This window comes from Dendrobium catenatum, unplaced genomic scaffold (genome assembly GCF_001605985.2).
Source record: "Dendrobium catenatum unplaced genomic scaffold, ASM160598v2 fragScaff_scaffold_932, whole genome shotgun sequence".
Lineage (NCBI taxonomy): Eukaryota > Viridiplantae > Streptophyta > Magnoliopsida > Asparagales > Orchidaceae > Dendrobium > Dendrobium catenatum.
In genome coordinates this window covers 168,090-181,834 of record NW_021319394.1, presented here as the reverse complement: position 1 = coordinate 181,834, position 13,745 = coordinate 168,090, and the positions used below count along the sequence as shown (strand labels likewise).

Here is a 13,745-nt window from a genome sequence, read left to right as displayed (position 1 = left end):
GACAAATAATCAATCAACTTTGAGCCAACTTAGACTTTAGATCAGCTCATTGGGTTTTCTATTATAAAAAATATAAATATATATTATAATTAAAAAATAAAAATTCATTGATTTAATTTTAAAATTTATAAAAAAATCCAAAATACTTTCTCCTTTTTTTCAGTTCCCTAATTTCTTTTTATTTTTATTTTTTTCATTCCCACGGCTCTTCAGTTTTTCATTTATTCTATTTTCAATGAAAAGATAAGCGGGCTTGAAGATGTTGAATTGATCTCAAGATCTAGCTCATTTTCAATCTTTTTGTTAAGCTTAAGCTTAGAGGGATGATTCGAGTTTGATTTGACTTTTTTTTTTTTCTAAAAAAAATATTGAATTTTAATTGTTGTGTACTCTTCCACGTTGGATTCCTGTTAGATTTCAAAGAGAATTTATTTATTTCTGTCCTATGTTAGAGACCGTATTTATCAACTGTGTTACTTGAATACAAATGTTTTCTTTGTATTCTTGATGCCCATCCCATCATTTTTTTTGTTTTAATCTCAAAACCATGTTGATGTGGGATGTTTTTGGGTCTAAGGTTTTAAATTCAGATGTAATATGTGGCATAGGTTTAAATGTACTCAATAATGCATCAAACATGCTATTTATGTTTTAAAACAAGTTATTCGTAAAATAACTATTTTTTAACGAAAACATTAAATGGTAAAATCAATTTCATATGACAAGAGTTTGGCTTAGACTACACATTAATGACAAGAAAATTATGAATGATGAAGTTTCTACAGTCGATCGAAATTTGATGAAAAAGAAAGAAAATTAGATTTAACTGATCAATTAAATTCAATCACTTTCAACTAAAAACTAAAGGTGAATAAAAGTACATAGATTGAAAGAGTAGGAATTTTAAATAATTCGCTAATATGGAAGCCTTGCACTTGTATATAGAGATAGCTTCACCTATATCAAGGAATATAATCATGGAACAGTCATGCAAAGAAATCAGAAGAAGTGACAACAGAAGCTGTGGGAGAAATCACTGCACGCCAATCATATTGCTGGAAACAAAATGAGAGTAATCGAAACAGACTCCAACATTGTCGAAGAACCAGAATAATAGGAAAGCATTTTAGGGATATTATAATGTTATCGACATGCAAATGCGGTCTCCAGTTAGCATAATGAATTAATTACAACTAAAGTTTAAAATATAAGAACTCAAAATGCAAATTACAAAATTCAAATTTATATGACATAAAAGAAAACTTTTGCAGTTACTGCAATTTTAGGCTTTGAAATTCGCATTACTTTTTGTATGAGGCCATGGACCTGATGTTTAACATTTATTATTATCATTTATCTTTTAACTTTTTAATGGCCGTAGTTTGCCTGGTTCACTCATTCATTATGAAGATAATTAAGTGTATATTGTTGGCATGTTATATGATCAAGAGAGGGAAAGTAAGTCATAGCCATTGGTGAGAGGTGACTTCTTTTGCTATATTAAATGCATGACTTAATGAATTTTGCTGAACCATCATGTATATCTGATTTTTTGACCATCCTTTTCAGACCATTTTCTGGATTGCTTTATTTGCCTTCTTTCTCTAAATGGCAGAAATAGTTTACTTTGAACTAAGGCTGGTCAATTCAATTTCAAAGTTGGTCTCTCCCGTGGAACAAAATCTCCACTGGAAGAATTAGCGCAACCATTTTTGTTTGAAGACAGTTATTCCGTTAAAATGTGAAATGATTGTCCATGGAGAATGGGGAGCTTCCTTCCCCCAAAATATCTAACTGCTTGAAATCTAGCCTCTTTTACTAGAAATATGTTTTTGCTGTGTTGACAAGTTTTCTGCTGCTTCTTTTTCATGATTGAATGCGATATTGTTTTACAATTTAAAATGCAATTATGCATGCTTATGCTGCATACACATGGACTCTCTCTCTCTCTCTCTCTCTCTCTCTCTCTCTCTCTCTCTCTCCTTTCTGTGTATATGTTAGTTCAAATAACTTATAGTACATATTGTTTTCTGCTAGGAGCAATCTATATCAGTGGTTATCTCTTCCGCTGCAAATATGTTGCCTCAGGTCCAGTAGAGACTCTCTCCAGTAGCATCCGTTATTTTTCATATGCGAGTGAACTTTGTTTTTTATATGATTTGCATTCAGCATGCTTTTAGAAATTCAGTCTCTTTTGTTATTTTAGAAGAAAATCAACCACTGAAGGAATTCACGTTATTGTGGTATTGTTTTATCTTGATTCGTGGATTAAATACTTTCAGTAGTCAGAAAATTATGTTACATTTGTAGGTTGAAGGGAAATCAAATCTTGAAGATTCTTGACTTCTATATATCGCTTTGTGCCTTTGTGTTTACTTGCCCAGTGGAACAGATATAATTGTTACTATTTAAACCAGTTTACATATTTAATATTAGGATACAAAGAAGTTTTACCTTGAGATATTTAATTGTATGCATTTCTGCGCTTTCTATGTCTTAAACAAACACGCATATGTTCAGCTGGTTTTCAATGTAACAAATTTACCTTCATTGTGACTTGTATGGTTATGATTGCAATATTCCTCTATGAAAAATGCATGAAGTAATCCAACGCATTAAGTCCTCTTTTGTAGGAAATGTTAAGAAAAGTTAACATGACATACATGGTTAATGGAATAGAACAAAAAAGAGTGGATACAACTTTATGTCACAATATAATTAACTGGTTATGTTTACTCGGAAAATATAATGGCTTAGGTCTGTTGATGGAATTTAGATATTTTAACTCCAGTTGGTAGAATTTTAATCTTCTATTGGATAGATGATGTAAAAAAATTCAATATCCATGAGTCTTCCTTCGGCTTGTCTAACACATAATCTTGAATGGTACATTTCATTCTGGTATAATCAGGCCAACAAATATTTAGTATTTGTGTTACCCTTTTTTATCATGTTCTAATATGATTTTCATTATATCATAAATAAGAACACTGCTTGCCTTCAAACCCGGGGAGTAGTACATTGAAATATTTGTCGCGACCCGGCCTAGATATTCGAATTAATGAAGCCGGAATAGATGACCAAACGGTTAATAAAATTTTAATTACTAACTATTTCTAATACATAGAAAGAACCACTAAAACTTTTAAAATTTTAAAATCAAATATTATAAATACCTCTCTTGTAGCATCGCATCACGATACGCATTTTCTTCTCTTCTGCTCATTTTAGTTAATTGAATTATACATGTAATTATTTTTCAATAGGAAGAGTGAGTCATAAAAAAACTCAGTGAGTAAATCTGCTTCTACAACTACAGTTATATAAGATCTTTGTAACAATATGCATGCTCATTTTGAAATATAAATTACTTCCATTTAATTTTATTTTATCATAATCATGACTATTATGCACGTAACATATTTTTAGTAAATAATACAATTGTCACAGGAAACACTGTCTAAATTTTACCAATGAAGATAGATATTTTTCATTTCTTTATTTTTTCTTTTTCATAACTTTTTTCATTTAAGGGAAAATTCTATAAGATTGTGGTGAGACCTGCAATGCTTTATGGTGTCGAATGTTGGCCATTAAAAGAGAAGAATAATACTAAGTTAATTGTTGTAGAGATGGGGATGCTCAGGTGGATGAGTGGCTTTACCCTTAGAGATAGGATACAAAATGAGCATATACATGAAAAGGTTGGAGTAGCTCCAGTGGAAGATAAGATTAGAGTACATTGAAATATTTGTCGCGACCCGGCCTAGATATTTGAATTAATGAAGCGGGAGTAGACGACCAGACGGTTAATAAAATTTTAATTACTAACTATTTCTAATACATAGAAAGAGCCACTAAAGCTTTTAAAATTTTAAAATCAAATATTATAAATACGTTTCTCTTGTAGCATCGCATCACGATACGCATTTTCTTCTCTTCTGCTCATTTTACTTAATTGAATTATACATGTAATTATTTTTCAATAGGAAGAGCGAGTCATAAAAGAACTCAGTGAGTAAATCTGCTTCTACAATTACAGTAATATAAGATCTTTGTAACAATATGCAAGCTCATTTTGAAATATAAATTTCTTCCATTTAATTTTATTTTATCATAATCATGACTATTATGCACGTAACATATTTTTAGTAAATAATACAATTGTCACAGGAAACACTGTCTAAATTTTACCAATGAAGATAGATATTTTTCATTTCTTTATTTTTTCTTTTTCATAACTTTTTTCATTTAAGGGAAAATTCTATAAGATTGTGGTGAGACCTGCAATGCTTTATGGTGTCGAATGTTGGCCATTAAAAGAGAAGAATAATACTAAGTTAATTGTTGTAGAGATGGGGATGCTCAGGTGGATGAGTGGCTTTACCCTTAGAGATAGGATACAAAATGAGCATATACATGAAAAGGTTGGAGTAGCTCCAGTGGAAGATAAGATTAGAGAGAGTCGCTTTAGATGGTTTGGTAACATGAAACGATGGCCTTTTGATGACCCGGTTAAAAAAGTAGAGGTATTAGATTTGACTTATGTTAAGAAATGTAGAGGTAGACTTAAAAAGACTTGGCTAGAAAATATTATAAATGATATTTCTTTATTAGATTTAAACGAGAATTTGACTTTTAACTTGACACAATTGAGCAAAAGGATTCATGTAGCAGACCCCACGTAGTGGGACAAAGTCTTGATGTGTTGTTATTGTATAATTTTTTTCATTTACGTACACGGGTACATTGCGTACTTAGCCAGTACTATAAGGGGTGTGCTCCATCAGTGAGCATGCACATGCAAGCATATTTATCATAATCATTTCATTCATTTAACCTTCATTTACTTTCTATGAACTGTAAATCATAACATATTTATTTTTCATTTGATTCAACATGACCAATCATTGGATATGAGAAAGACAAATCATAATTTAGCTTGCAATAAAAACTAAATAAGTAGATATCATTATTTTTCAATACATTTAATTTAAGTTAGAACAAAATCATTATTGTAATTTAAAGACACGAGTACTCATCTTGATTTAAATAGTTTTTGACCTTTTTTCCTTTTTCTAACTTCAATAACTTCAATAATATGACACTTATAATAATTCATAATTTCATAACGTTAATTTAACTTATATATCTAATCATATCTCTCTCTAATTAGTTATTAAATATACTTAATAATTCTTATTTTGAATAATAGAATTTGTTTCCTCCAATTTATTATTTAAATATAGAAAATCATAATTTAATTAATTTCTAAAATAAAGTTTCTATATTTAATAAATTCTCCATTTAAGTAACTAATAAAATATACTCTCTTTTTTTCTATATAATTTGTCGTTAACTCTTAAATATGTTATTATTCTAAATTTAATCTATCATTTTAATATAAAATAAATTTAATTATTCATTATCTAATTTAAATTCATATGCTTTCTTTAATATGCTCTCTCTCTCTCTCTCCCTCTAGATGGGGATATTATTAGTAGAATTCAAGTTGGATGGATGAAGTGGAGGAATGCATCAGGCTTGTTTTGTGATAGAAAAATACCGCTTAAACTTAAGGGAAAATTCTATAAGATGGTGGTTAGAACTGCAATGCTTTATGGTGCAGAATGTTGGCCATTAAAAGAAAAGTATAATATTAAGTTAAGTGTTGCAGAGATGAGGATGCTCATGTAGATGAGTGGTTTTACTCTTAGAGATAGGATACAAAATGAGCATATACGTGAAAAGGTTGGAGTAGTCCCAGTGGTAGATAAGATTAGAGAGAGTCGCCTTAGATGGTTTGTTCACATAAAACGGCGGTCTTTTGATGATCCGGTTAGGAGAGTAGATGTAACCTATGTTAAGAAAGGTAGAGGTAGACCTAAAAAGACTTGATTAGAAAATATTAGAAGTGACATTTCTTTATTAGATCTAAATGAGAATTTGACTCTTAATCGGACACAATGGAGAAAAAATATTCATGTAGCCGACTCCACGTAGTGGGATAAAAGCTTGATGTTGTTGTTGTTGTGTGAAAACTTTTATAAATCTGAATACTTCTCACTGGTTCTATATTTGACTGTCTTTGATTTGAAATGATTGGATTTCTTTCACTATTCCTTGTCTTGTTTGAATATCCTGCTTTTTCTAAAACATTTAATTTTGAGTGATAATTCATCCCTTCTTTGTGCATAAACTGTCTTTCCTTTTTAAAAGTGGATATTTTATGTCATATTCCAGAGGCGCCTTCTTGAACAACGGGCCATAGTTGATGTTGAAGATGGAAAGTATTTGAATGAGGACAATGATCCAAGATCTGTAAGTGCTGTGCACTATTTCATAGAGGGATAGTTAATTTTGTTATCGATGTTGTACGGAAAATTGCTTCTTTTTGGCTGAATCTGCACTCAGTTGATTAACCTAAAGGAGAGTTTCACATTAACCCTATTTGTTGATTTGAAATACATCGAGCAACATGATGTTTGTCAGTTTAATTTTCTTTTTTTCGCCAATGATATTTTCCTACATTTAGTTTCATTGTGTGCATTACGGCGTAGCTATTTTGTTCTATTGAAAACTTGATTAAATGCTACTATGCAATGTAGAGGAAGTATGTCTTTTCAAACGCTTACTATGCCTTTTAGTTAATATGATAAAAATATTTCCTAGATTTGTAACCTAACATCATAGTTTCTTTGTAATGTTGGAATGGTGCGAAGAAAATTAGCCCTTGGCATCTGTCCCGCTAGCACAATGCGAAAATGCATTTGATTATTTTCAATAATTTTTTTGGCCATCGCTGGATATTTGGTTGTACTGGAGAGAAAGAGTTTCTTTTAGTATCATCTTCTGAACTAGCCAGCTTTTGTATTTACAACCGAAAATTTGCATCTTCCAGTTCCATTTCATCGTGTGGGTTTCTCTGAAGATTCAATTATATTTTTTCGTCAATAGGCCTAGTGGCTTTTCACATCTTGATCTGAACTCGTGGAAGGCTATTAGACTTATATACTAGTTTGCATCAGTATTTTAAACTAATTTGCAAGTAAACTTTAACCCCACCTCTCACCCGCTGCTTCGTTCTACATGTTCTTCCTCAAAACTCTTCAATACGTGTTCGTAATGCACAAATTTCATCTCCATTGATGTGCTTTGAACATGGGTAACATTTTTATTATGCCTTTTACTATTTAATGATGAGCGATTAATGATCAATGTCGAATTTCTTTTATGATTTCCAGGCTCTGGAATACTTATTGGATGACGTATGTGACTTTCTGTCTTTGCATTATAAAATTGAAAATAGAAATGAGAGCAGTGAAGGCCAGGATGGCTGTGTTCACGTACTCAAGTCATTTCTGGATTACATATCTATGAGGGAATCAGAAAATTTTAGGTCTCGACGACAAGATAATAACAATTCTATTACGTTGACAACCATTCATCAGGTTATCCATTTCTGCAAAATTTTTGAATTTTTTTCGTATAGTTTCATAGTAAGTTTGAGAATGATAAAGGTTTTGTTTTCCTTTTGCAGTCAAAAGGTCTGGAATGGGACATTGTTTTCATTGTGAAGGTATGACTCATCGCCTAAATATGCTTTTTATCTCAAGGTAGGTTAATAGAATCAGGTTCTGCTCTGTTCTATCCCCTAGGCCCATTCTCTGGCTATTAAAATAGCAGTTTTCTTTAAGCTGTTATATGTTGGTATGACTATGGAGCTAGATTTTGCTTAAGAAGGATGTTGAATTGGCTTTATCTTTGTATTTTTTCTGTTAAATTTGCATATAGTTGAAAATGATATAGTTAATGTTCCAGCAAGTGAATGTCTAAATTATTCTTCTATGGTGCTTCGATGCATTTCAAACTTTATACTCTGCAAGATGGAAGAATAATTAAAGAGAAAAAATGTCTAGAATAGAAATGATAACAGCATACAACATTTTTCAAGCAGGTGGTCATTCTATAAGCCATACCGACTTATATGAATAATAACGACAATATTGAACCCTATGTTACGGTCAGGATGATTTCTGAGAAAGGGCTGACACAGGCTTATAAAATATGATATATTGCAATAAAATAAATTGCATTACTGTAATAAAATCTTGATCTCAGGAGATTGTCATGTACTTGATGTACTATATTGAACTTTTAAGCTTCAGAGTTTGTTGGCGTATGCCATGGTGCAGGAGGTTATGGAGTTGATCCATGTATATCTTTATGGTCATCTTGTGAGATAGTGAGATACTAAAAAAAAATTGTAGGAAACAAACTCATGATATGCGCTAGTTGTCTAGAACTATTTCTATTATGTCATGCATGGCAAAACTTCTTGTAGCTTGTTCGCGATAGAAGAGGCATCATAACCTCTATCACAGTAATCTTTTCAGGAAAAGAAAGCAAGAACTTTGTTTTTTATTTTTTTGCATCATTATCTGACATGCTTTATTGTGGCTTAGGTACAAAAATAATTCATGGAATTTATGCAGTTTAGTCACTTTTTTTTTTGTTCAGGCTGAAGAAAATTATCATCAAGTCACTAATCTATAGATCCTAGATTATTTTCATGTATATCTTTTATTGGCCCTATCTATTTTTAAAATTGCGCAATATTGTGCTCGTCTTGAGGCCCGCCTCAACGCAATTCCATTGAAAAACGCATCGAGGCTTACACCTCGAACTTTTTTTGTGAGGCTTGTGCCTCAGCTTGGCTGAGGCCCGGCTTGAGGTGCGCCTTGCCTTATAAGTGTGAAGCGTACGCCTCACCCGATTTATTAGCGTGTGGTGATCGCATTATTAACATGAGGTGTACGCCTCACCTTTAGCATGGCCATTAACTGAGCAACTAAAAATGACAATTTCAATTCGGGGGAAGCTGCAATACAAGCCTTTGTGCAGCTAAAAAAAGCTATCACCAACATGCCAATGTTAACACTTCCGGACTTACAGCAAACCATTTGTGGTGGAGACAAATGCATCGGGACATAGATTAGGAACGGTGCTCATGCAGGATTATCGACCCATTGCTTATTTCAATCAGGTGCTCACTTCCAGGGCGAGGCTCAAGTATGTATACGAGCAGGAGTTGATGGCAATTGTCTTGGCCATTCAAATGTGGCGACCTTATTTGTTGGAGCGATGTTTTTTCATCAGGATATATCTGAGAAGTTTAAAATTTCTACTGTAGCAAAGGATGGCGATTTAAGAACATCAGCGGTGGTTGTCCAAGTTATTAGGATATGACTTTGAGATGCAGTTTCGCCCAAGAGAATAAGGTTGCGATGCACTATCACGGAAGACGAACGAGCTATAGTTGACATCTCTATCAGTACATGTGATCCTAGATTGGGAATCCCTGAGACAAAAGAGTGAACAAGATGAGGATTTGAGGAAGATGGAATTGTCTGAGCTAAGGGGATATTTATTGAGAGCCTCAACAGATCATGAAAAGGAAGGTTGATGAGCACATGAGAGATGATTTACTTAAAATTGAGGCTTTATAGACAAAAAACACTAGCCATAAGGAGGGATGAGAAATTATCCCTACAGTACTTTGGGCTTTATGAGGTCGTGGAGCATATTGGAGCAGTACCCTATCAACTGAGTCTACTACTTTCATCAACTTTGCATCCAGTCTTTCGTGTCTCTTGGTTGAGGAAGGCGGTAGGAGAGCATACACCATCATCTCTACCCCCAACTTTAACAGAGGAATGGAGATTATTTTGGAGCCCTGGAAGTAGCGGGTGTGCGCAGAGGGGAGACAGGGGCACAAGAGGTGCTAATCAAGTGGAAAGATCTGCCAGAGCATGATGCCGCATGGGAGCCATATGAGACAATCAGAAGACAGTTTCCTACCTTCTACCTTGAGGACAATTTTCATTTTGGGGAGAGAAGTATTGATCCGGGAGAGTGCGGTAGGCCGATCCCCCTTGTGGGGCCCAATCTATCAGTACTTAAGTGAGAAGAGGAATTAAGGAAGGGATTAATTGATGTAGAATGGGTAGGATGGAAAAAAATCTGAAAGAATTCCTTTCAGGAATTTTGAAAAGTTTTAGATTTTTCTTTTCATGAAATCTGAAAATTCTCAGATTTCTAATGTAGAACGGGTAGGATGGCAAAAATCTGAAACAATTCCTTTCAGGAATTATGAAAAGTTTCAGATTTTTCTTTTCAGGAAATCTGAAAATTCTCAGATTTTTCTAACTGATGTAGAACGGGTAGGATGGCAAAAATCTGAAACAATTCCTTTCAGGAATTCCGAAAAGTTTTAGATTTTTCTTTTCAGGAAATCTGAAAATTCTCAGATTTTTCTCATAAGATCTGAGAGGAGTTTCAGCAGTTAATAAGCAGAGGAAAAGGGGCATTAAGAGGGGCAGCGGTGTGGGCTCAAAGTCAATAGTGAATTGGGGAAAGAGAGGAGATGTGAGAGAAAGACGAGGGAGACGGCCGGGAGAGAAGCTCACGATATTGAGAGGGAGTGAATGCTCTTGTTTCCTAAATCCAACCTCTAGTATTAGGAAATAGTTTATAGCCTAGGTATGAAGGGAAATTCGGCCAAGGTGAAAAGAACAATCTCAGATTTTGGAAATATTTCCTGAAAAGAAAAATAATTCCTGAAAGGAATTGTTTCAGATTTTTTGCCATCTTACCCGTTCTACATCAGTTTGGTATCAGAGCATGGACTCAGATCAACTTGGAAGGACTCTAGACTGGGTGGTAGGTCAACTGGGCGCCATTAGTTAACATCTCAAGGAGAATCAAGCGGACTTAGCCGACCTCCACTGTGAAACAATCGAACGATTCGATAACCTAGAGCGAGGTAGGACTGACCCACCGTTTTACACAAAACCCCCTTCATCAAAGGGTAGAAAAAAGGCACTAAGAGACAGAGAGATAGTGGATAGAGTGGACAAATGGATGGAGGCCAATGAAGCTTTTAATTTCTCACTCACTGTGCAAATCAAAGAGAAACATAAGGTGATCAAGGAAGAACATGAATTTGTTGACAAGTAGAAATGCGTGACTGCAAATAACGCAGAGAGACTCGGTTGATTCAATTACAACTCCTACAGAAGCAAAGGTTTCTCCTGACGCAGTTAGCACTCCTATAACAGAGAAGGTTGATGAAGCTCTGGAAGTGATATCCATATAACTCAATATTGCTCCTATCGCTAGTGAAGCCATCTATGAGAGTGAACAAGTTCCTGCAGGCGAAAAGAAGTGCGACAGTTTGGAAGGTGAGCCCTTGACTACGGTTAAGGAAATTGGCGAGCTAAAGTGCAACAAGCAAGTTGATATTGTGGGCAACCTGGGTTGTTTGAAAATCTTTGCAAAAAGACCATTGGGTTTATTGTTTCCAAATAACAGTCCAGAGTTGTACAAGAGCAGTTGTGATGCTAACTCGACGGAGTCGAGTATTCTCCCACCTGGGGAGAATGATGCAGACATCGGTACGAAGATTTGGCGCATCTATCACAGGAGACGTCGTAAATCAACAGCTATTATTTAAATCTTCATTTGAGTTATTTTTTGAATTTTAGCTCTTATTTTATGTTATTTCCTGTTTTACCCCTAGGTTAGTTTATGTGAGTGTTGTGGCCCAAGGGACAATTTTGTAATTTTGAGTTTTTCTTATGTTATAGCCTATATATAGGGCCTTAAGCTATTGTAATGGGGATGAAGAATTGATATTAAAAATTTGTGTACAACAATTGTGCTCTTGTGAGAGGACGATAGTGAGATTTTTATGGAGAGGAATCGAAGTCTTCACCAGCTGCAGGATGGATACGGGCTCGTGAATTGAAGTTCCTTGGAGAAGGGCAAATAATCAAGCGTCAGTCTTTGGAAGAGTCCAAGGCTCGCGGTTTTTATCTTCTATCGTTTATTTTCTATCTTTTTGTTTTTTTTCCTTCTTATTGCTCATCGTAGTCTTATTTTTTCATCTTCCTACTTCCACCGTCACGTCGTCTCCATCTCCACCTCGCCGTCGGTCCCTCACCCGAAAAACCTCCAAACCGCCGGCCATGGCTCTGTAGCCGCCGGCCTCATCCTTTTTTCTCTCTCCTTGGCTTTCTTAATTTGGGGTGCATGATATTAAGACTTAGTTTGAAATTCAAATTATCTAAATTTGAAATTCAAAACTTATTTCCTAATTTAGTCCGCCTATTTTATGAAAGTACTTAATTTAAATCAATTTGAATTTCAAATTCAAATTTGATTTATTTCATTACTTTCCTAACTCCTAAAATCAAGTTTAGAAGTCCTCAATCACAATATTCAATGCTCCCCTTATTCATGCAAGCCGCCGGCCCCTTTATGAGCAAATTAGGAGTTATTTCCTAATTGCTTCATAACCTCTCTTTGAAAAAGTTTCTATTTTTAAATTCTATTTGAATTTCAAATTCAAAAGGGATTTAATTATTTCTTTCCTTAATTCCCTACATTAATCAAATTCCATTAATTTCTTCTTAATTTAAATTCATATCATTCTATTTTTGGAAAGTTATTTTAAATTCAATCAAATCAATTTATGAAAATTGAGATTTAAAATCTACCTTTCCCTATTTTCCTACCTCACGTTAGCAGACATTAATGATTTGTTCTAATCCCTTTTCCCATTACTGCTGCCGCTCCCTTAATGCCTGCTAACGTGAGGTAGGAAAATAGGGAAAGGCAGATTTAAATCTCAATCTTTCATAAATTGATTTGATTGAATTTAAAATAACTTTCCAAAAATAGAATGATAGGAATTTAAATTATGAAGGAATTAATGGAATTTGATTAATGTAGGGAATTAAGGAAAGAAATAATTCAATCCCTTTTGAATTTGAAATTCAAATATGATTTAAAAATGGAAACTTTTTCAAAGAGAGGTTATGAAGCAATTAGGAAATAACTCCTAATTGGCTCATAAACTGGCCGGCGGCTTGCATGAATAAGGGGAGCATTGAATGTTGTGATTGAGGGCTTCTAAACTTGATTTTAGGAGTTAGGAAAGTAATGAAATAAATCCAATTTGAATTTGAAATTCAAATTGATTTAAATTAAGTACTTTCCTAAAATAGGCGAACTAAATTAGGAAATAAGTTTTGAATTTCAAATTTAGATAATTTGAATTTCAAATTTAGATAATTTGAATTTCAAATTTAGATAATTTGAATTTCAAATTAAGTCCTAATATCATGCACCCCAAATTAGGAAAGCCAAGGAGAGAGGAAAAAGGATGAGGCTGGCGATAGGGAGCCATGGCCGGCGGTTTGGAGGTTTTTCGGGTGGGGGACCGGCGGCGGGGTGGAGATGGAGACGACGTGACGGTGGAAGTAGGAAGATGAAAAAATAAGACTACGAGGAGCAATAAGAAGGAACAAAATAAAAACAAAAATATAGAAAATAAACGATAGAAGATAAAAACCGCGAGCCTTGGACTCTTCCAAAGACTGACGATTGATTCTTTGCCCTTCTCCAAGGGACTTCAATTCACGAGCCCGGACCCATCCCGCGGTTGGTGAAGACTCCGATTCCTCTCCATAGAAATCTCACTATCGTCATCTCACAAGAGCACAATTGTTGAACACAAATTTTTACTATCAATTCTTCATCCCCATTACAATATCTTGAGGCCCTATATATAGGCCACAACATAAGAAAAACTCAAAAATTACAAAATTGCCCCTTGGGCCACAACACTCACATAAACTAACTTAGGGGTAAAACAGGAAATAACATAAAATAAGAGCTAA

General features: G+C 34.1%; 1 protein-coding gene across 5 annotated transcripts in view; it reads left to right on the top strand.

The window, feature by feature from the left end:
* LOC110102523 (ATP-dependent DNA helicase SRS2-like protein At4g25120) overlaps positions 1–13,745 on the top strand; it is a 90,390-nt gene that overhangs the window by 59,386 nt on the left and 17,259 nt on the right. For 4 of the 5 annotated variants that reach the window (XM_028697429.1, XM_028697427.1, XM_028697426.1 and 1 more), the window contains 4 exons: positions 2,038–2,088; positions 6,244–6,321; positions 7,245–7,451; positions 7,541–7,579. In XM_028697429.1, coding sequence (XP_028553262.1) covers positions 2,038–2,088; positions 6,244–6,321; positions 7,245–7,451; positions 7,541–7,579 — 375 coding nt within the window. The remainder of the gene's footprint in view (positions 1–2,037; positions 2,089–6,243; positions 6,322–7,244; positions 7,452–7,540; positions 7,580–13,745) is intronic. The other variant, XM_028697428.1, reaches the window with a different exon arrangement.